The sequence below is a fragment of the Pelodiscus sinensis genome, chromosome 9 (assembly GCF_049634645.1).
Source record: "Pelodiscus sinensis isolate JC-2024 chromosome 9, ASM4963464v1, whole genome shotgun sequence".
Lineage (NCBI taxonomy): Eukaryota > Metazoa > Chordata > Testudines > Trionychidae > Pelodiscus > Pelodiscus sinensis.
Genome location: NC_134719.1, coordinates 35668883 through 35696875, shown reverse-complemented (window position 1 = coordinate 35696875; position 27993 = coordinate 35668883). Strand labels below are relative to the sequence as shown.

General features: G+C 38.7%; 1 protein-coding gene across 2 annotated transcripts in view; it reads right to left on the bottom strand.

Annotated features, from left to right (window-relative positions):
- Nucleotides 1-532: 532 nt before the first annotated feature.
- The window catches only part of ABCD3 (ATP binding cassette subfamily D member 3), a 56932-nt gene continuing 29471 nt past the window's right edge, over nucleotides 533-27993 (bottom strand). For both annotated transcript variants that reach the window (XM_075936566.1, XM_025180218.2), the window contains exons 5-23: nucleotides 26904-26973; nucleotides 26347-26444; nucleotides 25998-26121; nucleotides 24648-24704; nucleotides 21422-21564; nucleotides 21067-21136; nucleotides 14681-14750; nucleotides 14452-14549; nucleotides 14266-14357; nucleotides 12912-13003; nucleotides 12748-12820; nucleotides 12024-12087; nucleotides 8959-9036; nucleotides 8799-8864; nucleotides 8594-8683; nucleotides 7948-8067; nucleotides 6729-6833; nucleotides 4853-4909; nucleotides 533-2355 (exon numbers count right to left, since the gene is read on the bottom strand). In XM_075936566.1, coding sequence (XP_075792681.1) covers nucleotides 2278-2355; nucleotides 4853-4909; nucleotides 6729-6833; nucleotides 7948-8067; nucleotides 8594-8683; nucleotides 8799-8864; nucleotides 8959-9036; nucleotides 12024-12087; nucleotides 12748-12820; nucleotides 12912-13003; nucleotides 14266-14357; nucleotides 14452-14549; nucleotides 14681-14750; nucleotides 21067-21136; nucleotides 21422-21564; nucleotides 24648-24704; nucleotides 25998-26121; nucleotides 26347-26444; nucleotides 26904-26973 — 1645 coding nt within the window. In that variant the 3' untranslated portion in view covers nucleotides 533-2277. The remainder of the gene's footprint in view (nucleotides 2356-4852; nucleotides 4910-6728; nucleotides 6834-7947; nucleotides 8068-8593; nucleotides 8684-8798; nucleotides 8865-8958; nucleotides 9037-12023; nucleotides 12088-12747; nucleotides 12821-12911; nucleotides 13004-14265; nucleotides 14358-14451; nucleotides 14550-14680; nucleotides 14751-21066; nucleotides 21137-21421; nucleotides 21565-24647; nucleotides 24705-25997; nucleotides 26122-26346; nucleotides 26445-26903; nucleotides 26974-27993) is intronic.

Sequence of the window (27993 nt, the reverse complement as noted above, 5' to 3'; positions counted from 1 at the left end):
TCTGATAATAGTGTTTTAAGAATTTGAACTAAAAGCTGGTTTAAAAAAAGCTAACAGCCATCTTGCAGAATGAACATTTATTTTGGTGTCAGGTGATCAATGGATGAAGCTAAGCTTCAAACAAATGCCTTTTGGAGTTTTGCTGATGCTGTTGAATATGTCTCCTATGCCAGTGGGTAACTGTGTACTAAGACATGAATTCACTGGTATTTCTTCTGTTACATGAGAGTGAGAGTGAGAGTGAGAGTGAGAGTGAGAGTGAGAGTGAGAGTGAGAGTGAGAGTGAGAGTGAGAGTGAGAGTGAGAGTGAGAGTGAGAGTGTGTGTGTGTCTGTGTGGAGAGAGAGAGAAAGAATGAATATGGGCAAGAGACGCAATAACCTGAAGTTTTAAAGATAAAAGGGAAAAAAAGTAACCATCTTAATATAAAAGATGGTGTTCAGTATTCACAGAGCTGAATTAGTCACTCAGAGGAAGATATACACCCAAGTGTATATTGTTTACACAAAAATAAAATGTTGTTTACACAAAAATAAAATTTACAGAGATCACATTTATTGTGTATTTAGTGCATGTCTTCATGTAGTGCATTCCTATGTTACATCACGTGTGCAACACTACAGAGCCACCAGAATGTATGGCAGGGATTTTTTCCCCACAGTGTGGGCAACACAGGTCTCATGGACCACAAGTCTCCAATTCCTGATCACACAAACCATCTTTTTGCATTTGTGATCTCTTTAAAATCATGTGGCAACTACACTGACTGTTTACATGGAAAAGTAATATTAGGAAAAGCATCTAATGTATTTGTAGCTGTCCTTTAATGAGGTTTGACAGTTGGAATACAAAAATTAAAAAAAAAAAAAAAATCAGCAATCCACAGACTAGTGATCCATGTACCTCTGTTTGAGGACCGTTAATGATGATTTACTAATTTACATTAAAATTGCCTAAAAAAGCGCTCGGGAAGTGAAGTCAACTTTTAATTAATTTTGAGATGTGGCATCCCCGACATCACATAAAACGGTGGAAAGCAAAACAGAGGCTACCATCATCACACCTTCTTAAAACCAAAACTTATACAGCAGCTGAACGGCATACAGCCTATGTTAACAAGAGGGACAAAGAGACTCGGATGGTCGATCACCACCACATCCCAGTAATGGGAGCAAAGAGGACAGTTTAAAGTCTGCTTCTGAGCAACAGAAAGTTTTCAAGGAGGGATACCAAGCATTTTAGGAGGATACACTTTGCACACAATGCTGGAGCCCATTAATGTTGGTGGCAAAACTTCTTTGACTTCAACAGGCAGATTGGTCTTTTAATCATTTTCCCTCTTCCACCATTGCTGTGGGAACTAAAATCATACTCTGATTTCCTAGAGCTGTCATGGGAGCCTACACAACCCCAAATGAAAAATATTCAAGCACCCTGACCCCTGAAATACCTTTTTTACTACTATCATTTTTGTTGAGTTCCCTTCCATCTCAATTTCTTCCCAACTCTCTCCACTTGCCTCCTCTTCCTTCCTCAGAAAAGGAAAAGAACACAGTGCAGCATTGCTTTTGTTGAAAGGGTGAAGAATGGGAGAGAGACACACAGAGGAGATCTGAGGACAGACAGGCTGAAAGGGCCAAGGGATCCAACAGGAGATGAGGCCTAATCTCTTCAATAGCAGATGGAATTAGGCCCCTGCCAACTTGGATTCAGCCCACCTTGCACCAGAAATGCTGCACATACAAACACCCATCACAAAGCTTGGCCTCTACCCAGGTCTGGCACTGTACAGGATAGCAGGATGTAGCTATTAAAATAGGAGGGCATCGTGCACCATATGGGATAGTTCAGAAGTATGCATAGAGAAGACAGTGAAAATCCACAGTTGTTGCCAGAAACAGGAGGGGTAGCAACCCTAATTTTTGACAGAGTTCTTCACTGAAGGAAAGGAAGGCCCATAAAAGTCAAATCAGCTGACTTCAAATGGTTTACATCCCAGGATGAATCAGGTTACATTGATTTAAGCCCAATTTAATTTAGGCAGGTTGTTAACCACAAGAATAAGGACATTCTTAGTACATATTAATAATTAAACCAACATATACACAATTAGCAATATCCTACATAATAATAAATGCTTAACAGCTTGCTTTGGGTTATCCTCTAACTAGTTAATTTGTTTAAAAACAAGCCAAGTAGTTTTAGTTACTATGTATTTTTCCTTTCTACATGTTCTCTGTAATTATCAGTCTCTGTTGTTGTTGCAGCTTTATAGATTTTAAGATCCAAATTCAACTGTGTCTTCAGTTATCTTCTTGAACTCATAGTTTCCTCTACCATCCATGTGCAGGTAAAACTGTGGAATGAATCAGCAACCAAGAGACAAAAATATATTGTGGTATTAGCTTTGTCATCATAACAAAACAGTATAAGGACATTTATTAAAGAACAAAAATTAAACCCCCTATTTCAACTGATCAGAATAGGATCTCTTTATCACAAAGCTTAGTCAATTCAACGGCCTCTGAGGAATGACATGATTTTTTGCATATGTCCTGTCTCCATCATCTGCTAGTTGGTCATACTGCTCATCACTGGGAATTGGTTAGTTGTGACAAATGCCTAATTTGCATACTTAATTATAATTTGTAGAAACCTTGTACATATAGTGAGTCACTTACTCCAAATAGCAGATTTGAAGAAATTAGTGCATAAATAAGGTATGAAATTGTGGATATTTTTGCATACACAATAGGGATGTAAAAGGTTAACTGGTTACCCAGTAAGCATATTGGCCTGCTCAGAAGGTAACCAGTTAACCAACCCTGCCAGCTGGATCCCACTAGGGATATTAAATATCAGTTAATTAAAATGTTGATTAACCTCATGAATTCTTATCAGTTAATCAACCATTTTAAAGTCCCTGGGGTGGAGCCAGCAGCCAGTGCAATCCAAACCCCACTCCCGAGGAGCCCCTTGCCACTGTTACCAGAGGCAGCAGTACAGGGTGCCAAGCAGGAACAGGTCCAGGAGAGAGAGTTTAAAAACCCAGCTCCCGTAGCAGACTGGCTGCCTATCACCCCGCACTGCTGCCTCTGATACAGAGGCAGCAGCCTGTCCAGGGTAGGGGTGTGACCTCTTAGACCCAATGTGAGCTGGAACTGTGACCGGCAGCCTGCCTGCCCCCTAATACACTTTAAACACAGAATTGCAGCAGGGGTAGGTCCCAGTCCCAACACAAGCCAGGACTGAGCTGTGCTGCTGGCCAGCCTGCTAAAAAAGTTACTGGCGAGAGGTGGGGGGTTGAAATGCGTGCAGTCTATAGCATTAACCTATACACTTTTGCTTATTGGTTAATCAGTTTATTGACTATACTATTACATACCTACATCCCACCCACAGCAGTCCCAGACAGCTGCAGTCCCCCCTGCCCCTCAACGTCAGAGAGCCTGGGACTTGAGCCATTGCCCACTACTGCAGCGGGGCTAGGGTCTGAGCAGCCCATCACCCCCGGGCCAGTCTTTTGTGGGTGGTTTTTACATCTCTAAAACAGAAACTAGACATAAGCTATTTGAAAATTAAGCTTGTTAAATGAATATTGATTTAAGATATGTCTGGTGCTGGGGGATGAAAATTAGCAAAAACATATCCCCACAGAGCTTCAAATGTTACCTATATTCTAAGGTATCATCCACAAAAGGCTTCTTGCGCAAAAACCCTGCAGTGTAGAAGAGATCTTCAGCAAAAACTTCTTGTGCAAAAGCGTATCCAGACTTCAAAGCGCATTGCAAAAGCAATGTGCTTTTGCGCAAGAGAGCATCCACACTGCATGGACACTCTTGTACAAGAAAGCTCTGATGGCCATTCACAGAATGGCCATCAGAGCACCTGTGCTTTTTCTGATACAAGTTTCTTGCACAAAAACCCATCCAGAGCATCCACACCTGCCTTTTTGCATAAGAGCTGTAGTGCAAAAAGGAGTTATTCCTCGTGGGTAAAGAAATATCTCTACCAGCAAAAGCCCTCTATTCTGCCAATTTACTTGCACAAAAATGTGCTTGAAGTGGAGACGCTGTGCCGTTTTTGCGCAAAAACCTCGTAGTGTAGTTCTAGCCTAAGATTAAATTTATCTGTTAAATTATTATTTATTACAATCCTCACCCACTTCAGCAATATGATAACAGATGAAATAACGAGAAAGAACTTTGTGTAAAATTTTCTCCAACTTTAAAATGTTTGACATGCCTTTTCCCAAATATCTGCATGAACCTATTTTATACTCCCCACCTATGGGGTAATCATATCTTATTGTAATTGGAAGTGAAAACATTTGCCATAACCATTTTAGAGGACTATAAGCCATACATACTTCAGCTGCTCTCTTCATTGTCCCTCATTGCATACTAACAAAATTTACATTCTCAACAATATCAAAATGTACTTCGTTATAGAGCATAAAGGGCTAGCCCCTCATTAAAAATACATCTTGCATTGGGCAAAGGCCCTTTTTAAACATGTGCATTGGCACCTTAATCAGAAAAGTTATACACATTTGTTTAGCTACAGGACCTTTTAAAATCTGTATCCACTGAAAGAAACACTAATCTGTGAATACTGCATATGAATACTACCGAATACATTTAGGACAATCAATTTCTTTGATTTTCATAACAGCTTTTTGTGACTCCTTCAAATACTACTGCTGGACTATGAAAATATTTATGATACACTCTTTTAAAAAAAAAAAAGTGTCTGGTTGGAAATCAAGACGTTTGAATATAACTGAACTCAAAGTCCCTTTAATACCCACAAAAAGGCTAAATGCATAATCAACAACAATAAAAATGACATACATCGTGGTGTTTCCAGAGAGACTTCCTGTGGGATACAGTGAAGAGAGTGATACCAACCTGCAATAAGAAAAGAATAAAAACATTAAGACAAACTCAACTAATTCCCTTAATCTCTCATTCTTAATATTTTAAAAAGTGAAACTAAAAGCTTATATCAATCAACACAAATACTTTAATGTCTTAACTCATTTATACTATGCGTATATAGCCTCAGTATTGCACATATTAGAGGAAACACAAAATAGGTTTAGTCAGAGAGAAGTAGCTGTGTTAGTCTGATCTTGGTAAAACAAAAAAGCAGTCATGTAGCACTTTAAAGACTAACAAAATAGTTTATTAGGTGATGAGCTTTCATGGGGCAGACCCACTTCTTCAGATCATATTCTGAAAGTGAGTAGGCATGACCATTTTAAAACAGAGGGATACAATGAAAGCAGGTAAAAAAATTACAAACTGACAAATCAGCTACACAGAACAGAAGGTGGAGGTGAACTTTTATTTATGCTAAAATTCCATGTTGTGAATGGGCCTTAATCGAGATGATAATTATCTTACACATTATCAAAAGGTGGGGAGGCTGTCTTTGTATTCATGATGACCCCAGATTAGCCACTTATTTGACTCTTACAGTAAGGAATTTCCTCTTTTCTTGTCATTTCTCCCCCTCACCACCATACTTGTGGCAGCTTCAGGCGTGCACGCGCCCTCCTCCCAACCTGTCCAGCTAGCCAGCTTAAGCTGGCTCTGTCAGAGGGCAGCTAGCCCACTTATCTGCCTGCCGCACAGGATGGCTCTGCAGCTCAGGGGTAGGGAGAGAGAAAGGGTTACTAGGCGTTCCCAAGGAGGCAAGGGTTGGTTGCCACAGTTTTTTCCAGATAGGAGACAGAGGCAGAACAGTAAGTTCGAGCATCCAGCACATTCAATTAACTGGCAATCCCCATTTTCAATGAATGCTAGATAACAAAACTTTTACTTTTTTATTGTTCTGAAAGAGACAGCTGTCAAGGGGGTTGATTTTCCAGAGGATGCATTATCATCCACTTTGCAACAGTAAGCCCTCAAAATACCAAGCAGTATAATCTGGCACCCAAATGTTAACAACATAATTTAAAAATAAATATTTAGGTTGCTTTAAAAAATAACAATGCCATAAGATGTTTCCTTATTAGCATGTATTATTTATGATAGAAGTACTTAAACAGTGAAATACCTGCTGCTCTTTCACAGAGAGCCCGTCCAGTGTCAAAATTAACTACTACAAAAGGCTCTTCAGGCCTACTCCTACTCCCAACAAAGGCATTTGTATAAAGGTTTCAGTACCTGCAGGAGCTTCTGCTTCCTTTCTAAGGATACCACTGTTCTATTGTTAAATTTAAAGTGAGTTTCCTATTATAAGCTCTATTTTCAAGCTCTTCCTCTCTTTCCCCAGAAATAAATCAACCCCGTTGATATTTCTCACACCACATCTCACATGAGGGTAAGTTGTTAGCTTTATTTATTTATGGAGAATTCTGGGGACAGGGTAGGTAATAGAAAATAAATTAAAACTTCATGTTTTTTAAAACACTTTTTTCATATGTTTGAAAGTTCACCTAGCACCTCTGACTCCTATCTCCAAAACAGGCCCACTTAAAAGTCCCTTTTTTGGGGGGGAAACGCGAGTTTTGCTGAGAATGCTTTTTTCCATAGGGAAAGTGTAGGATTATTTTTCAGTGTTAGCTAGATTCCATTTTAGTAAAGTTTTGGAAATATATGTCATAATATCTAATATTGTTTCTGCACTTAGTTATCAAATTGACATTTTTCAAATTAAAAATTACATTCACAAAGTGTATTTCAACACTATCTAGAAAAAGCAGAAGCAAAACAAACTTACTTTTCGACAATGACTGTAAATGTAGCCTTCTACATCAACACTAACAGCACTTGTACATTCATCCAGAATTGCAAACTGAGGTTTATGATAAAATAACCTTGCCATCTGGAGGCAAAACAATACACCATTTGTGAATAGAAAGCACAAGCACAAAGCAAGTTTCTTCATCTTTATAACAGTGTAGCATATCATCTATATGAGCATTTAAGAGATGGAATTACTGCAATTACTGGAAATATAGAACTTTTTAACAAATGGTTGGAAATATTTATACAGTTGCTCAAATACTTCGGTTTTGGTGCACCATTGCCTCTCTCTCCAAAAAGGCACACATGGAAAATATGGTATTTCAGTTTACAACTAAAAATGGAGATAAAATATTTGAAATGTAAAGACATTTTAGGATGATTCCATTCCATCACTCTTAGTTGTTCAGATACAGTAATATGTACATTACCATGCAATATTCAGAGATCTGAGTAATACTGAAGCACAGTGGATTACAGCTAGTGTGCAATGAAAGTTTCCTTTGCAGTCTTGTCAGTTTGTGTTCTAGCAGAGAATTAGGCAGATCACAGTCAATATGAATACTTAAAAACGGTAATAGTTTGTTATACAATAAATCTTAAGTGTATGAGTAACATATGGACTGCTTTCCACATGTATGTGGTTACTTATTAATCCAGAAATGTTGAGTATGTGCTGCCATATCATCATCATTCTGGTTTGATTTTTGCTAGAGGAAAAAGGATGAATGCCAAAATATTTACAAATATAATGGTAAATGCTGTTAGGAGAAAGTGTTCTCAACTATCAGAATTAAAACTGTAGCCTTGAACGTTTTAACCAGAAATTGACTTAAAATTAAAAGGAAAAAGAATTTAGCCATAATTTACTGAACATCACTGAAATCTGAACACTGTATAGTATTCTTTGTACACTTTCCAAGGGTAAGAAATCAATATTTTACAACATCTGCTTATATAACAAAAGAGAATGTGTAGAACTGATAAGAAAGCATTCAGAAATCTGTATTACAAACAATACCTACCTGTTGTAATTTAAGTTATTTTCATAAGCACTAAAATTTTAAAAACCTTATATTACTTCTTTAAAGAACAAACAATAGAAAAAAATCACTGATATCACTTAAGTTTTAGATTACTTATTCTAATCTATTGTATTTTTTTTTTTAAGTACATATAAGATTGAGACGCACTGCCATTCTCTGTTTCTCTCCTCCGCTCAGCACATCCATCCAGTCCTGAACACTATCCCAGCCTCCTTCACGTTCCAGGATTTGACCCAACTGGACATTATCCAGATACTCCTTCAGCACCTTTAAACAACAAAAAAAAATACTTACAGATACACCTAAACATACTTTATGTTGCAAGAAGTCAGATTAGTATAGTAAGCTATAATACTACAAAATACTAAAATCCTTTTATCTCACAAGATATCAGTACCAAAGTAACATTTCAAAATGTAAACAAATGTAATGTTCTTACTTGCTACACCACTGCAGTTAAAAATGAACGATACTTTTGAAAAATTTAAATGAACAGTGAAATTTGACCAGTCCTCAATTTTAAACCTCTGCTTAAACATATAGCCTCTATGCCAAACAATCTCAAACATTCTATAAAAGATCAACAATTTACACTACAGGCTGAACCATCCTGGTCCGGCACCCTTGGGACCTGTACAAGGGAATTTCTGGACCTGGGGAGGTCAGGTGTCCGGGATCTCCTGGGGCTCCCCTCCTGGCTCCTACCCTGCCTGTACGTATCATCTCACACTACAAAGAATTGGGGAAAGTAATGGCTGTAAATAATGGTTATTGCACAGAATGCCTTTTTTACCTGGTCAGATATCCCCTTCTTCCTCTGGTCTTCTACAGTATCTGGATATATTACTTGGTCTCTGAGAGATCCTAGTGTCATATATGGTCTCTGGGATTAAATTGCAAATGATTATTACAGCATTACTGAAAAGTGTAACAGTCATCAAACAAAGTGGAAACAAAAAAATGCACGTATCAATTACTACTATGGTATGTTGCTTTACCTGAGGGACATAGAAAAGCTTTCCTCTTTCAGGCTTGGTTAGACATCCACCAAACAGAGGCCACAACTGCAACAAGAAAACAAAAGTCACAAAGTGGAAATGTCTCAAGAAATTAGAGACAGAGGGAGTATGTTTAAATTTCATTTCAGTATTTCCTTACCTCACCAAGAACACGAAAAAGAGAACTCTTCCCACATCCGTTTGGCCCACAAATCAAAACATTTGCACCAGACCGAACCTAAAATATAAAGCAATTATAAAATACAAATATCAAACAATAGGAAAATTTGCACTGCTGTAGAGATGCCAGTATCCCGATAAGACTAGAAGTCATCCTTTGCACAAACATTAAATTTAGCCTCAACTAATCAGTCTATTTGAAGTTTTCCCTATTTCCATGCTTTTCTATCAATCTTCTTGTGAAAACTACAATAAAGACGTTGTTAAGCACCTCTACCATTTCCACATTTTCTGTTGTTTTTCTCTCTTCGTTGAGCAAGAGACCTACCCGGTCTTTGGTCGCCTGCCTGCTTCTAATATATTTGCAGAATGTTTATCCTGTATGTATCTAGTTATTTAGAGCTTGTTTTGTGCCTTCATCTTTCTAATTTTGCCTTTACATACTTATGTTATTTGTTTATATTCAGCCTTTGTAATCGGACCTAGTTTCTACTTTGCATAGACTCTTGATTTTTAGATCATTCCAGACCTCCTGGTTAGCCAGGGTGGTCTCTTGTCACACTTCCTATCTTTCTATGCAGTAGAATAGGTTACACTTCTGCCCTTAATATCTTTTTGAAAAATTGCCAACTGTCTTCAATTTTCCTCTTAGACTTGCCTCCCATGGGATCTTACCTACTAATTCCTTGAGTTTGCCAATGTCTGCCTTCTTTAAACCCATTTTCTCTATTTTACTGTTTTCCTCCTCCTATTTCTTAGAATCGTGAATGATCATTTCATGATCATTTTCATCCAACCTACCTTTCACTTTCAAAATTGTTATCCAGTTGTTCCCTACTTGTTATAATCAAATCAAGCAACCCTAATTGCTTTCCCCACCTTCCAAAATAAAAAAAACTGTCTTAAATACATTCTAAGAACTTGTTGGATAATCTCTGCCCCGCTGTACTATTTTCCCAGCAGATGTGTGGATAGCTGAAGTCCTCCATCACCACCTAGTCCTGCACTTTGGATGATTTTGTTAGTAGTTCAAAAAAGCCTGACCCACTTCTTCTTTCTGGTTAGATGGTCTGCAGTAGATCCCAATTATGACATCACCATTGTTCTTTACCCCTTTAACTTTACCCAGAGTCTCTCAAAAGTGTTCTATTTCCATCTCAACCTTAGTTCAAGTGTATACATTAACATATAAAGGCAACACGTCCTCCGTTTTTCCTTGCCTGATCTTCCTGAGCAAGTTGTACCCTTTTATACCAGTATTCTATCATGTGTATTATCCCACCAAGTCTCTGTGATGCCAGCTATGTAATAGTTGTGTTTATTTACTAGCATTATGGAGTTCTTACTGCTTATTCCCTATACTGCTCACATTATTATATAGACAACTAAGGTAATCATTTGATTTTCCCCACACCCCCAATTCTGTCTCTCCTTTATCCCTGCTATTACAGCTCCCCACCCCCAATTTCTGATCCCTCTCCCATGAGCTATCTTATTAGCTTTCCAAATACTCAAGAACAACAACAGAATTCAAAAAGTTTTTTGCTCATGAAATACAAAATATGTTTTTAAAGCATCCTGAAGAACTTGCAGGCACTTGTTCTGTCCATTTTTACATCTGTCTATAGGCAAATACAAAAATAGTAAATGGGGACTTAAAATCTTAGAGAGAAAGAATTATGTTCTTCTTTGGCCTATAATCCCTTTAGGCAATTTGTCTTGCCCTTCTCACTTCCTCCTCAAATCATACTTTTTTCAAGAGTCCTTGCAGCCTTAATGCTCCCCTCAAAGAACTGTCTTATTAAATAAGTAACATCTGACCAATCCCATCTCCTTCTACAGAACCAAATATGTGCCAATCAACTACATTTATCAACTTACTTTTTAAAATCCCTTCTCTACTTTTGCCTGCTTGGAAGGCTATCCCGTCAGTGCTTAGACCATATTGCCTACCCTGACTGTAGCACTAATAACAGAAGACAAGTACTACATAATAACATCAAGATTCAGGTCAAATCACTAAAGTTTAAAATTTAAATGGGCAAACCTGTTACAACATTTGTGAGATTAGGCATAGACATGTAATCATTTTGTTTATCAAACATTATGTACCAGTATAACAAATATTCTTAATTTAAACAAGTGTACCCTAAAGTAGAATTATGCCAAGACTTAATCTTAAAAACTGAAAACACTAGAGCTCTTAGCAAAGATAAAGATAGTTGTATTTTTTAAAGGGTGAAATTTTAAAAAAAATCATAAAGCTAGGTCCCAGGGCTGCTGCTACACTTCAAAGGTGAAAGCACTGCAAGAAGCATGAGGCCAGCAGGGGATTCCCATCTGGCCCCAGGCTGCACATGGCATTACAAAGCACCAGCACTGCATGAAGCCCAGGGGTTAGGCCCCTGGGCTCCACGTAGCCCTGTTGCTTTGAAGCACCACTTTCTCTCTCCACCCTGTCTCTTTCTGATCGAGGCAGTAAGGGGCGGGGAAGTGACTAGTCGTTCACATCCCTACTCTTTTCTACTCATGTAGATTTTTTTTTTAAATTGCTGTATATATTCATCACTTTTGTACTGTTTGTGCCATATATAATGGTGTAGCACTGGCATTTGAACAATTATCAGATAAATTCCCAAAGAGGTAAAATCAATGGTTCTCTGAACAATAAAAGTTGAACTACACATACACAGTTAAAGACAAGTTTTGTGTATGGGTATAGTACCACAACATCCTGCTACTGTAGGAGAGCCCATAGTGAAATAGATTTTATTTTTCAGTGCCAATGGCAAGCTAAGTGTTAAAAATGATATACATATAAAGCAAGCATTAACTGTAAAAAAGAAATATTTTTAAAATATACCTTATAAACCCAGTATGTTAACATAGTTAATTAAAAAATATAACCAGCACACAGACAGTATCCTACACAAATCCTTTGTCTTATTCTCGATTGTTTTGTTTGTTCTTAACACAGAATGAGTTTATAGGAAATAGTCACCTTCATTTTTGAAGCGTTATATGAAGATTTATATCTTCACTTACCTCAAAATTAAGGTCTCGAATCAAAATGTCTCCATTAGGTGTTGCTAATGGAACATGATCAAACCTATGGATAAAATTGAAACATTACTACTTCTATTATGTATAATTTTTACTAGCTAGATCTACTCAGTAGAAGAAAGGGATACTAAAACAGAAGCGGGTGCTATAAAGATACAGAGTTGCATGTGGAAAGCTGCTTCTTGGATTGTTTTTCTTTAAATTTAATAAAAGAATAGAAGGTAGCACAACACCATTAACTGAAAGCTTCTTCTATGCATATGTAGGGTTGTAAAAGTCTAACGGTCTAAAAGTTGCTGACCGGGTTGTAAAAAACACAAGAACAATTATATAGGCAAGCCATAGCTGTCAAGCGACTCCAAAATGAAGTGGATTGACATGTAAATAGAGAATATTAGAAAGGAAGGGATGTGGTTTAACTGATGGAAGAGAATCATTTGGGTAGTCAGATTGCAGAGGCAGCAGGACAGATCAGAAGAGAGACTGGTTCTGGAGAATAGGTGGTATCAGTATTCCACAGCAGAGTACACTAAGGTTGTAGAATATGCAGTGAGGATTATGAGAAAAAATCTGCAGACCTTATACAGAAGGAAATGGATATAAAATATCTTTATATATAACAAATTGTATTAAAATGATATACAGAAATAATAAAAAGCAGGTTTACATTGTAATTATTACAGAAAGTAACTACTACTGTACATACTTGATAAGATTATCAGTGTTGATAATTTCTCCAGTCCCAGGTATTAAGGGAATAGTTTGAGTTCTATCTCCATCTTAAATTTAAGAAAAGAAACGAGAATTAGGAGACTGGATTTGTGTCTGTCAAGGTGTGACTACTGTACATTAAACTTCTGTCATAATTACCTTTTTCTTGTTGCGATACCATAGTACGCTGATATTTTCCCCGGTTTAAGTCCTTCAATACTTGCATTAATTCTGTAATTCGCGCTGTGAAGCTAAAGATACATTAAGAATTAATTTTAAGAAACATTTTAAAGATTTCATTGTTATACAGAAACATAAAATTTTAATAGGTACCCTAAAAATTGTCAAAATTTAAATCATAGTAAGGAAGAACTAGAATCACATTTTTGCACTTTTAGAGCACAAACTGTTTCAAAACACGTGTTTATTTCTTGTTATATGTCTTGGGCTGGATACCTTAAGCATTTGGCTATTGCAAAATTGCAATATAATCAGTTTTGCTCCAGAACTGAATTAAGAGCCTCCTAATTCTAATAAATGTTTCTCCTAACTTCTACAGTTTACAAAGCTGGCCCTTAGTGTGAAATGGTGAAATATTTAATACTTTAGAAAGTTAAGCTTTAAGATAAAAAACGCTCATATTAAAATTTTCTCTAAACAATATTACATTAAGATGTATAATGTTTTATTTCCATATTGCCCATCACTGTTGAACTCACATTCAAATATCTGCAGCTAATAGCCTCAGAAATTACTAGTGTAATTGAAAACATTAGTTTTCCCTAATATTCTCTCAGTAAAATGCTTACTAATGTCTATATTGTTGCTACACTGGCAATATGGGTAACAGATTCTATTTATAAATAAAAGCTATGGGAGAGAGAGTGTGTGTGTTTATATATGTTTTTCCCTGTATGTTAACAGCGTGATGTCATTATGTCACTCTGCATCCCGCAGCCTCCTCCCCCCTTTCAGACAACCAGCCTCCTCCCCTCCCTCCCTCACCTGTGCTGAGGGCCCTGGCCACACGGCCTTCCCAGTCTCTCCAGAGATTTGGGTGTCAAGGGGGTCCGAGAGCTGCACGGCCTCCCCCACCCTGGCCAGGAAGTGGAGTGGGGGGAGAACTGGGAATGACCAGGCCTCAGCTGTTATCACTGGGGAGGGGGGGGGGGGGCAAAGTAGCAGGGAGAGTCAAGGGCTGGGGCAACTTCAGCCTCTGGGGGTGAAAGGTAAGAGCTGAGGCAGCCTTGGACTCTCCCTGATGGCTGGAGGGAGAGAGCCAGGCTAGCCTTGGCCCAGCCCAACCCCACAGTAGCCAGAGGGAGTGAGCTGAGCAGGCCAGTCTCGGCCCCACCCAAGCCCCCGGCAGCCGAGGCCGGAGGGAAGCCACGCCTGCCACTCTTCAGCCTGGGTCTTCTGGGAGACTGGGGGGAAGCCAGGGGCTGCCTACCCCAGAGAGGGGGGTTGGGTGAGTGTAGAGAGCTGGGCTGTGAATACCAGTTACCAAGCTTACCCAGCCAATCTGGTCATTTCACGGCCTGCGAGGACTATTCTACCCAGCGCTTGAGACATTCTCAATAACATTCTTCCGCTTTGGTAGTAATCCTTAAATAGCAAAATACAACCATGTTTACTTATGTAAAACAACAGAATTCAACCAATTACTATATTTTACTTTTATCTACTCTGCATTACTTGCCTCCAGAAGTTCGGAATGGGTACTGTTTTGATGGCGAGGATGAGCCAGGTTCAGAAATGGACGACTAACGACCAGATAACCAACCACAGTAGCTAGGTCTGCAATATTTAAAAGTAAATGTTTTCTAGCAAGAAAAGTTAAATCCCAACATAAAATGAACACTCACTAAAATAGTTGCAAAACTACCTCAACTATAAATAGCAATCCACAACGTGGGGAAAACACTTACATTTGGCTATGATAGTGTCTATGAAGCCCATAGAAAACCGAAACAAGATGAAATTATGCAAATGTTCCACCTGAAAAAAATAGACATGAAAAAAATGTAGTGTACACAGATACTTTCCATGCTCCATGCAATTAAAATAGAGAGGCAAATTTAATTCTAAACAAATTTATTTTGCAGTAAATTACAAAGACTCCAGTAAAGATGGTGTTCTAATTGTTTTAGGTACTGAGCAAATCCAGATATATGAAGTCCCTACCCAAAGTGCTAACAATGTCATCAGAAACACACAAACAACAGTAAATAAGAATTTACAAAATAAAGTTTGCAAATGGTAGAAAGGGTGTGGGTAGTAAACTAAAGGTCGCTGTTGAATAGCTTATCTACAGTTTCAAATAATCAGGAAGTGAAAATATATTAAATAAAATCAGCTGAACCTAACTGCTAAAACACTTAGCTGTACTGTAAAAACAATGAGCACTCCTGTGGCACCTTATTAAAAATATTACGGTATATCATGAGCTTTCATGGATAAAATGCACTTCATCAGATGAGTTAGAGTGGAAATCACAGAAACACAGGTTACTCACCTGATGCAGTAACTGGAATTCTTTGAGATGAGTGTCCCCGTGGACGTTTGATTGGTGCTGTCCTGGCACCAGAGTCAGAGATTCTGAAGCAGTCCTTGCACAGGCTGCACGTGCACACTGCCAAGCAGTGCATGATGTGCCAGTAGGTCCTGCATATTTACAGGCCAAGCACTCCAGTTCCTTCCCTGCCCTGGAGACCCTCCAAGTCCAAAGCAGAGGGCAGGAGGATGGGTCGTGGAGCATCCACAGGGACATTCATCTCAAATCGTTCAAGTTACTGCACCAAATTAATAACCTTCATGTCTTCTAGATGTGTCTCCGTGGATGATCCACGTTTGGTGATTAACGAGCAGTTTCTGTCTGTGGTGGCTGGAGCTTCAGAATATTGCGGAAGGCCGATGACAGAACTGCAGAGTCCATCGAAGTGTTAACTGTGACCCCATAGAAAGTGCATAGTACTTATCTTTGCTAAGTTGTGATGCCCAAGTGGTTGACTTGTAAATGTCCATGAGTGGCACACTGTGTGGATATGCAGTGGAAGAAGATGCAGCTCTGGTAGAATGAGCTGTCCATCGTAAAGGTGGTTGTAGGCCTTTGAGAGTGTAGCAAAGTTTTATACAGTTGGTGATCCATTTGGACATCCTGTTTCAATAGGCTTGTCCTTAACCCGCTCAAACAATGTAAGTAAGGGGTGAGGGGTTCGCCTGAAGGGCTTAGCATTCTACTTACAAAGTACTAACACTTGCCTGTCATCCAGCGTATGCATGGAAGTCTTGAATGTGTTTGCATGTGGCTTCAGGAAAAATACAGGTAAATTCACTGGTTCATTTATATGGAATGATGAAGCAACTTTAGGTAAGTATTTTGGGTGCATGTGAAGGGTGAGTTTATCCAAATAGAATATTGTAAAAGGTGGGTCAGCCACGAGTGCCGCCATATCTCCCATGCAGCAAGCCAATGTGATGGCAACCAGCAATGCAACCTTCACATAGAGGTGTGAAAGAGAGCAAGAGGCTCAAAGGGTGGTTTGTTCAGGGTTCGCAGTAACAACCTGAGGTCCCAGGAAAATACAGGTTGTATGATATCAGGATGAAGGAGATGCTGCCCTTAGGAACCTTTAAATTGTAGAGTGAGTAAAACCGGACCATCTCAATTTTGTGGTGGAAGGATGTAATGGCTGCTAGGTGTACCTTGATAGAACTGAATAAAAACAATGATTACTTAAGAGTTAGGAGGCAGTCCAGGATAAAATATAGGAGCACTAACGTTGGATGCACCCTTTTGAGGTGCACCATGTTGAGAAGCGCTTCCACTTGTAGGTGCAGGAGGCACAGGTGGAATCCTTACAACTCTGGAGGAGGACTGCACATACCTGCTCCAAAAGCCCTAGTTAAGAGTGCGAGAAACACGGAAAAGCCATGCTGTTAGACGCAGCTTACGTAGGTCCAGGTAGGTTTGTTTTGTCCAACCCAGAGTGATGAGATTATGCTGGAGAGGGAGAGTGATGGGTGGGCGAATTGACATCCTGAGCATACCATGGTTGTCTTGGCCAGGCAAGGCTTTTAGTACAACGTTAGCCTCATCTGTCCTGATCTTTAGAATGACTTTGGCAACAAGTGGTATTGGGGAAAGGAGTAAGAGTGTATGATTCCATGGAATGAGGAAGGCGTCTTCAAGAGATCCTTTCCTGATACTCACTCTGGAACAAAACCATATGCATTTGGTATTGTGAAGTGTTGCAAACAGGTCTAACAATGGGCGACCCATTTGCAGAACAGGGAGCATACTACTGGGGAGTTGAATACCCATTCGTGATGCCGAGGGAAATTTCTGCTGAGAGCATCCACCATTACATTGTAATATCTGATATGTGAACTACCAAAAAGTGGATTTTGTGGTTGATGCAAAAATTCCACAGCTTTATGACCTCGATGCACATGGATCGAGACCTGGCTCGTCCTTGCCTGTTATAGAATACTCAGGCAATGTTGTCTGTAAGGACATACACATTTGTTGGTAATGGAAAGCAGGAAATTCCTGCAAGCATTGCACACAGCGTGCAGCTCCAACAGGTTTATGTGCAAGCACATCTCAAGTAGATCAGAGGCCCTGAGTGATCTGGTCATGGAGATTAGCATCCCAGCCATGCATGAAGCATCTGTAGTGATTGTTCATGAGGGGCAATGTTGGAGAAATGGAACCTGCCCATGCAAAGATTGGTTGGGGAGATGTCTTGACCTAGTGAAGTATAGTAAGCAGGAGAAACACGGGGTCCCGTCTTAGAGGCTTATATGTCAAGCTTGAATACCCAGGGTGTGAAGGTTGGCACGAGAGTCCTTCATAGTATTGAGGACTTAGTTTTGCCCACAAACAGCCTTGCCCCATCAAAGGGCAAATCCTCAACAATGGATTGTATTTGGCATGGGAACATAGCAGGAGAGAACCAAGAGGCCCTGCGCACGACAATAGTGGTTGCTGTGGTGCTAGCCACTGTGTCTACGGCATCAAACACGACCTGGAAGGCAACACAGGAAATAACCTGCCCATCCACTAGACTTACTATAAACTGAGGTCTCTCTGCCTCCAGAACGTCATCCGCAAAGTCCATGAGCTCATAATAATTTCTAAAATCATACTTTGCCAACAGGGGCCGCATAGTTTGAGATCCTGAACTTTACAATTCAGGACATCTAGACCTTATAAACAAAGAGATATATCTTACTATTCTTGTCTCATGGAGTGATGGGAAGAGATCTTGCTTCATCCATTGGTGTGCAGCTTCCACCCCTAAGTTCAGTGACAGATGGGTAAAGAGAAACTCCAGGCTCTTAGCGGGTACATAGTATTTTTTAATCAGCTCTCTTGCACATAGGTGGTATCGGTGCAAGAGTTTGCCAATTCATGCTGGCAGAGTCCAGAATGGCTGGATTGATAGGGAGGGCTATTTTGGATGATGGGTTGGAGGATGTTATTGTGAGCTCGTGCTGAGGTTCTACAGTAATTTTGAGTTCAGGTGTCAAATCTCTTAAAAGCTCATTAAAGTGCGCAAAGTCATCCACGGTTGAAGGTGAGGAGGCATCACAGACCCATCAGGTGAAAACAAGGAGTTTGTCAGAGGAGATATATCAAGGGGTGGTTCCTCCATACCCTGAGCCTCTTGAGGTTCTGTATTGAGAGGCTTTTGCACACATGAAGTTGTGCATAGTATATAAAAACTAGCTTGTTTGTAGGGACTAAGTCTGCAAACTATGGTGTCTCCTATAGGAACCCCAAGGGCTCCATTGTATAGGATGCAGCACCAGTGGAGGCATCCAGTGGTGACCATACCACGGGGGAAATCCCCGGAGGTCATAACACAGCTTGTAGTACTTCACTGGAAGACTACGGTGTGGAGAGGAAGTGGCCTGTAAGCCTTCCTCTTCATCATTGGAGAACAGTTACGGTACCAGGGACACCACCTGAGAATTCATGGGTCTAAGAGATGCATCTATGCTGAAAAGAGGTGACTGCGGGGCAGACGTCACCCCCAGATCTGCATGCCGCATATATGGCAGCGGTGATGTAAGTATCCGGTGCTGGAGTCTGCAGCATTGGTCTATGTGATGCCAATGACATGGTCGGTACAGAAGGTAGTGACCGTTGGTACACTGGTGGTACCAAGTATCTAATCGGTGCTGCTAATTTGGTCGGTGCCATCAGATTCATCGGCAGTGCCGATGGTAGTAGTAGGGCCATTGGTTTCAGTACCCTTGCAGTCGTCGTTAACAATGTTGTGGACTGTGGCACCAGTGTAGTCATCGGTACCACAGCAATTACCAGTGACGCTTTAGGGCATTGTTTGGACCCTTTATGGTTGGCACCAGCAGCAGCCGACAGTGCCGCAGTGCCTGAGGCGCATGGAGACTCACAGATACTGATGTATGACCTCTGTACTGATTGACTGCCAGGGGACCATTTCTTACAGGAGGGTTCATGATGAGGCACTGAGGAACTTCTCTTTGGTGCCTTTTTGCCCTGATGGGAACCTGGGAGTGATCATACCTCCCTAGATTGTGATCCTGGGTCCGAGGCAGGGTGCATATTTTTCTCAAGTAGAATTAGCTTTTAGCAAAGGTCTCTGTCTTGAAAGCCCTGGCCTTAAGTTTGGCACAGAGAGAGCAGTCCTAAGGTGAATGATGTTTTCACAGACATATGACATTGAAAATGTCCATCAGAAACTGGCATTGCCTCCCTCAGGAAGCAGTGTTTAAAACTGGAGAACCAGGCATGGTGAAAGAAAGTTTCTTCTTTTTTAAAAAATGACTATCAATCAATCTATCTAACTAACTATGAAAAACTATTCCAGAAATGTCAGAGAGAGCAGAGAACTGAGGACCTCGGTCTCAGGATGAGGACAGCTGAGAAGGAACTGGAGGGTTCAGGTTGTACATGTGCAGTGGCTACTGGCATGCGCAGCCCATGCAGGAACTGCTTCAAAATCTCCGATCCAGGCACTGGGACGGCACCAAGACCAAACGTGGAACATCCACTGAGGCAGCTCTCAAAGAAAAATCCAGAGTATATATAACAGTTTCTTATAAGTGGAACATCTTCTTTGAATTAGTCTGTGAAATCATTAACCACTTCATCAAATGCCTCCTCCAAACTCACTTCTGTTAAGACACCTTCAAAAAATATGAACAAGGTCCCACAATTGAGGATATGATGACAAGGCAAGATTCCAAATACTGAGATTCTCATATGGGCAGGCATTCCAAGCATCCATACTCTGTTGATGAAATCGCAGATGAGATGGGCAAACCAGGGCACCAGAACATCAGACGAGCAATTGCTAAAGATCTTTTATGGTGAGCTAAAGGCGGGAAAGTGCTCTCAGGGAGGCCAGAAGAAATGTTTCAAAGACTCCCTTAAGTTACCCTTGAGTTGTTTCAACACTGCCCCAGGACTCTAGGAAGATCTCACTCATGACTGTTTCACCTAACAAACTGTCATCCATACTTGACTTAGTCTATGAGGAGAAGAGAACAACTGAAGCGAAGCGGAAATACCAGCAGCATAAATCTCACAACAGGAGCATGTCCATTGTTAAGAAACCCATAGCATCTCTTGTTCAGTGTGCCACAGATAGTTCAAAACTCAAACTGGCTGAATCAATCATTCACATGGTCACAAAAAGCTAAGCCAATATGTGAAGTCATGGTTACCTTCAAACTTGAAGGACAAACAACACCACCAACTTTTAAGTTCAGAATTCAACAAAACTCATTAGAAATCCAGGAAATCTCAGAGTTAAATTTCTAAGCATATGTCTGGATAAGGATTTAAAACTCACAGCTGGCCAGGGCCAGATGACTTAGGCTCATAGAGCTAGGGCCCTGGGGTTGGAAAAAAAAAAATCACTCTGTAGATGTTCAAACTTGGACAGTAGCTTGAGCTCTAGGCCCTTCCACCCTTGCAAGGTCCCAAAGCTCAGGCTCCAGCCCAAGTCTAAATGTCTACACAGCAATATTTACCTCTGCAGCTCAAGTCACCTGTCCCAGGTCAACAGTGGCCGTGCCAGTCTTTTATCCCTGTGCAGACATACCTTAAGAAGCTACGATTAATTTAGTGAATGTTTGCTGGACTACAGTAAGATTTATTCCTCTCATAATACAGTTTTGAATTGAAGGAAAGACTGAGGCAAAAAACAAAGAGACTAGAATAAATTACGCATCATGAACCACCATGACAATATTACTTAGTTTGGTTAAGTGAAAATTTAGCATTTAAGCTACTATCTAGTATTTTATGTTCGCTTACCAGTTTATGAAAGGTTTTGTGAATCGTCTGTTTTTCCCTTAAATTCCCATTATAAAAAGCAATTTCTTCACTAAAAAAAGACAATGCATTAAAAAGTTAGCTATAAAAATGAAACTAATAAAAGACATTATTTTAAATTACCTTCTCATCAAAGATGAGATTACAATATTTTCCACAAGACAAAATGAGTAAATAATGCAGCTAGGAGTTATGAAATAATTAGGCCACAAAATTAGAAACATTTTTCTCAAAATTAATTCACTAAGTTTTTAAGAGTTCATTTGAATAAGGATTCTTCTACCTACCTTGCAATATTACAAAGATTTTGTTTACAGTTTAACAAATAAATTCATACCTGTTTGTAATGAGCCGTGAATTGACATATCTGTACTCCCCTTCATATTTTTGTTCTGTGATTGTCATCTTACCAATGGGTCTCCTTAGACGTGTAAGGAAAAACCCTGAAACTATTAAGTAGGCCATCATGCTAGCGGGACCCTGTGAATATTAAAGAAAAATATAAGACTATAAAAACTAGAACTTGTAACGCTGATAGGTCATACACACTGCACCCACCTAGCATCCCTATATTCCTCCAGCCCCGCAGGTTCCTGTATGCCGCTCTTCCCTGCTCTTCTATTTTAGGAACCCCTGTCACCTTATCCACGACACCATTTTTCCTACTCCTTCTCCATGGCAAGAGCTCTGTGCACCCCATTCCTTTTTCCACCACATACCTGGTACTCGTTTTCCCTCCACACTCCTCCTCTACAGATCCCTGCTTCTGTGTGCACCTACCTACCTAAATTTCCATATCTCTGTTCCCTTTATCACCCACCATTCCAAATCCTTTACAAGTTCTATGGGAGGAGGGGTGTATATTGCTCCCCCTATGGTCACCAAGACCACTGCCCTCCAGATCCCTGCTTTTCCCACAACCATGAGACCCTACTCCTCTTTGGATCTATGCCTCTTTCCCCGCCACCACCATTGCTCTATAATGCTAGTCCTTGCTGCTTCACCCCTACCTTCCTTCCCCTCTACCCCCCCCCCACACTTTTTCTCCATCTGTTCTCAGGCTTCCTTTCCTGTAACTATGTCCTATTTTCAATTCAGACTTAATTTTGTGCATGGGAAAAGTGTAATAAGTTGCTACTCTGATCTATGTAAGCAGCAGCCATGGGTAGCAGGGAGATAACTCTACCTGAAGCACTAGGAAGCCTTGATATTCCTGAGAATCAAGGAATAGTATTCCAATTTGCATCAAGAGACACTCTTGTGCTATAGATTCCTAGAACATTCTCTGGAATTTTTAATTTATTGGACAAAACATTCAAAAATTATGGTATTGCGGATAAATGCCATCAAGTATTTGACCTTGCATTTCTTTTTAGCAATACTTTTACAACTTCAAAGTCTTTGAGAAAATCACATCACAGTGATGAAGGATTAAACTATGATTTCAATTCAAAGCTAGAACCTGGATATTTTAATAGGTGCTTATGTAACATGTAACTTTCAGAGTGCCATGCTACATACACTGACGTTTGTATTTACTAATTATTTTAAAATCAAATTTCTTATCAGTACTGCTCCATTACCATAGACTTACTAAATTATGTAACCATCTAAAAACAGCAAGAATGTATTTGGTTTATTTGAAAATAAATGTTCTGTTAACACTGGGACATAAGTTTGCTACAATTAGTCAAAAGATCTGCCACTTAACTAGCTTGCTGGCCCTTACCAAACCTGGCACTACACATGCTAGTTACTTGCTGCTACATTTTGTCAATGTACAAAGTTTGTAAGATTGGAAAACACTTTAATGATAAGGAAGATAATAAGGTATTTCTTAATATCACAGTAGTATTATGTATTTTTGTCAGTCTCCCTGCATTAGTGGCTTCAGGTGAATGCACTTTCAATTGTTAAAACAAGTAAAGAACTATCATCATTCTACAATGGGACAAGATCGTTGGAATAGGCTCACAATGCTTAATATTAATAGTGATGTTGCACATAAATTAGATATTTTTTCAATTATAAATGAGTTCACACACAAAGCCAGAAACGCATTTCTAAAATGAAGAGTTTTGCTTGCAGTGGAAACTCACAATTGATTTTTAATATACATGCTATTGATATAACAACTTAATTGTTAATAAATAAATGTCTCATGTTCATTTTCATATATTCTTTTGGTTTTAGTATGACCCTGTAGATGAGAAGTTAGCTACCTCAGGGGGCTGGGGCCTCTAAACTCAAAGTGGCCAAGGCCTCTGTCATTCTCTGAGCATGCCTGTTCAAGGATGATCTAGACTGTGCTTGGTCCCGCCATGAGGGCAAGGGACTGGATTTGATGATCTCTTGTGGTCTGTTCCAGTTCTAGTACTCTGATTTTATAATAGTAGAATGGAAATAGAGCAATGGGAATATTAATTTTGCTATTTTGACATTTTTATTTTTAGGTTTGTTAGAACTTTAGCATCACTAAAACAGTTACCCCATAGGGAAAAAAAAACCCTTTCATTTTCTTCATATGGTAAAATTACAATACATAGCATTCACTCTTAACGAGTCAACATTGAAAGCAGTGGCATAATGGAATCCAAGATGATATCATTTTGCTATCTAAATACTGTACTGAGATATAAATGTGTTCTCTCAAACGTAACTGAGAAGAAACTCATCTAGTTGAACTTAAGATCACATGTTGAAATTTAATAATTATGCAGGCCACTCATAGTTTTTAAAGATAACTCTATACATTCTTCCCTCTTGAAGCACATACAACCTATCTATGCATAATCTGGTGCAAACTTCAATATGAAATCAGTAAACAATCGTTATCCAGGGGAAAAGAAAGTGACATGCTCTAAACAAGTATGCCTTGAATAAGAATTAGGCTTCCATTGTAAAGCATATCTTCTTTTATCTTTCTACAACTCATGAACAGAGACAAGACTAGCAAATAGTAACAAAGCAAGAATTTGACAGAAAAGAACTGACCTGTAATGAGAACTTTATTTTCCCCGCCGAGAAGGTAAAGCAAATAATTTAAAAGCATGTACTGACTATGTTTCATAGTAAGTCTGGGATGTTGCTTCATGCATTTCTATCTTATGAAATGTCCCAAATCCTGTGCAACAAACATCTCCCTTTTAGTGTAGTAGGTTTTATAAAAATCGGAAACATTTTTTGCAGAGTGTAAACTACCTTGTTACAGGATATAATCCAACCTGAAAACTTACTGCACAAAGAGAGGCTTTAATGCAATAAGATGAAAGGAAAACATGAATCTAGAGCTCTTTCTAGAAGTCAGACATTCTCTTGAAAATTCTCCAAATTCTCTATCAGTTTTTTTTTTTTTTTACTTTGCTTGCTTTAAAATAGTAAGCTTTTATTGAACTTCATAACTGGTATGAAAACAGATGCTTTAAAAAAAAAGGGACACAGGATATTTAAACGTAGCTGACTGATTTTCTCAGTCTCCAAACGGATACAATAACCAAGATACATAAATTAAACACTTCAGTAATTCAAGCACAGTAAATTTAAATTTTAAAAAACAGATTTACCTGAGCTCCTATTGCATTTGTCAGCTTGAAGATATACAAAACTATATCCAGAAATGGCTACAAAAAAAAAAGTTAGTATTAGAAGACAGAAGAAAACATGGATATAAAAAGTCAAAATAATCAGATTTTGTAGCAGGAACTATAGAAACTTACTTCATAGTAACTATATCTTAAGAAAAGATGTAACAATTATGTGACTTTCTTTCTAATGAAAGAAAACATTTAATAGTTTTTGGGGTTTTTTTTTTTTTAGGTTTGTTATATTCACCACTGGTGACAATTTTCCAAATATTTTCAACATTATTTGTTCATTTTGTTTATTTCAGTCAGCTGGGTCAAGCAAATATCAGTGGACAAAAGTCACATATATTCGACCAGTACAGTACAATGAACACCTATTGTCTGACTACATATACATGAATATTTCATTTTACTCTATAGTCAATTTCTAATATTTGGACTGAAATACGTAAGAGAATGTCCTATAAAATTATTCTGGTGCTTTTAAATAAAAATGCATATTTCATAAAAAAATCTGTAAAACAGATTAGATTAATCTGTTCAATTTTTATAAGTCTTCTGCTTCATCAAATCAGATCTTAAAGAAACTTGCTAGACTAGATGCTGCTATTACAAAACTGTGAAACTTAAGGAAATCTAGTATTATCCCATCAGAGTCTCTTGCAGGAGTAATTTCAAGGACAGTTATCCTAATAAGTATTTTTAAACTTGCTAGCTTTGCTCACTTACCCACCCAATTACTTCCCCAAATAGAGAACTTCTAGCCACTTCAATAGCAGAAACTACTTCACAAAATTACAACACTGACTGCAGGATAAGGTACTTCCCTGCTTTCAAGTTAGGAAACACACTGCAATCGTTAAAGAAGAAATTTCCTTATTCATCCCACCCCACCCTTGAAACAAAAACCACTTTCATATTAAAATCAAAGACAAATAAGAATGAGATTTTTTTTCCCTTGACATAATTGAACTCACTAATATGAAGTAGACAATCCTAAACAGTAATTCCTAAATGAAAATTGATCTTCCCAAACCGACAAGATTTATCACCCATACATTTATTCAATGCTAGTCAGTCTCAGAGGGGTAGCTGTGTTCGTCTGTAACTTTAAAAACGAGTACTCCTGTGGTACCTTGGAGATTAACAAAAATATAAACAGTATTATGTGCTTTCATGGGCAAAACCTACTTCTGAAGATGAAATGGAGTGGGGAAAAAAGACAATGCTATTTGCATACCTTGACTCTTGTAAAAGTTTGCACAGAGTTTAATGATTCAAAATGACAACTATTAATAAATAATTAAAAGTTTTATTACAGGAACTCACCTTACTAAGGTTTGAATAGAGGTCCACAACACTGTTACAGAATTTTTCCACATCCTGTGTCAGCAGTTGATCTGGATTAGCTATTCTGTTATCCAGATTTCCCATTTTATAATATGTATAAGCCCTAAAACATCAACAAAACAGTGACTGAGCAACCTATGTCATGTTGTACCTAAAATGAATCAAATTATTCAAGTAGTATCAAATGAGTAGCTGAAAACCATTTCAAAACTTTTATAAAATCCACAAACAATCCCATCTCTTGTTTGATATTTACTTGGATTTATTTTATAGTTGATATATTATACTGCACTTTAAATATTTTAAGTATTAAAAAGTTATGACTTACTGTAGATATTCCTCATAGAGGTATTTGGTAAGTCTTACTCTGAAACAAAGTTTAAGTTCATTTAGCCCGTACTTCAAAAAGTTATTCACCAGAGAGATCTATGAATAAATTATAGTAATACAAGTTAATACAAACAAACCAAAACAGTTTGATTTAGTATACCATATATTAGTTTTGTACTTAACCAATTTAAACAAAATTTTACCTAGTCAGAACTTGTATATAAATTGATTTAAATTAACAAAGACCCAGATTTTGCAAATGTAGTCTATTGGCAACAGGGATTTTAAATTACTTAATGGCAACTGACAAACCTACCAGTCTAAAAGAAATTAAAGGCAAGTCAATTTTGCTCAATCAACAGGCAGCCAATAGAGAAACCGTAACTCAAATATTTCCCTACTTCTTGCAACCAGAAAATGAAATAAAACCACACATTATAAAAACAATTTATTTCTAAAAGTTCCAAGAAACTTATTTGGAATCTGTTTATTTTTTCTCAATTTATATTTTAAACTACTTTTACCAAAAAGACGGCAAGAAAAAAAAGCACTTACTGCAGGCATGGCAGCGATGAAATTGAACAAGTACTTCTTGAAATCTTTCCTGCTGCGACCAATGATAGCACTGCAAACCACCAGATGATACATGTTAGTTGCAAGTAAGTCAATACTATGCACACCAGTATTCCTCTGGAGGGTAGGTCTGTGGACCTGATTAGTTCAGGAGAGCAGGGATAACGAGGTATAAAAAAGTACTGCAGTCAAAAACTGCAGTACCAATTTGTTGCATCAGTAATATCTTCTAGTAAAGTGGAAGGTTTCTCACTGAAAGCCACTTGCCTTCTCTCCTTGTTCTTTTTGTGGCCCCTAACATAAAAGGGTACAGGAGGAGCTCACATACACTTTTCTCTGTTTCCATTGCACTTAGTAACCTTGTGTGTAACAAACAGATACCACTCACCCCAGGAGCATACACCCTTTGAGAGCGGGGGGAAGAGGAGAGAGGAAATAATGGAAGGTTCAAGGTGAAAAATTAAGTTAGCAAAAATATGTAAAAGAAGAGGGAAAAAAACCACAGATAACATAACAAAAAAGGAAAAAACACAACAGACAAGATGAAATGAGAGAAAACAAATAAGACAGGAAAAGACTATGAGTACATGCAACTATGTGAGAACATGGTGTTAAGACAGGATAGGCCTTCTGCCAACCCACTGCAATGGGAGGAGGAGAGTACTGGAATCCCAGATCCAAGTTGGCTATGGTCTGGAGCAGAAGTTACCCAAGACAGTTCTTTAAGCTTATACACAGACCAAAGCAACACAATGTTCCAGATTTCATAAGTCTTTAATGGCATTTTAGAACTATATTTAGTACCTGAAAAATCTGTCTCAGCTAGAAATTATTCAGGGTATAAAAAGTCTTATACATAATAGATAACTGTAAAGCAGTGGTCACAAACAAGTAGATCGGGATCTGCCAGTACATATTGGAGCCTCTGACAGATGATCCTGACTGGTTTGGCCAGAAAGCTATCTAGTGCTGGCACTTCAGTTGCCCCTCCACCCACTAACATACTGCTCCTACCCTCTGCCTTGGAGCTACTCTCCTGGGAGCCTCCTGCTTGCTGTGCAGGTTCAAGGGA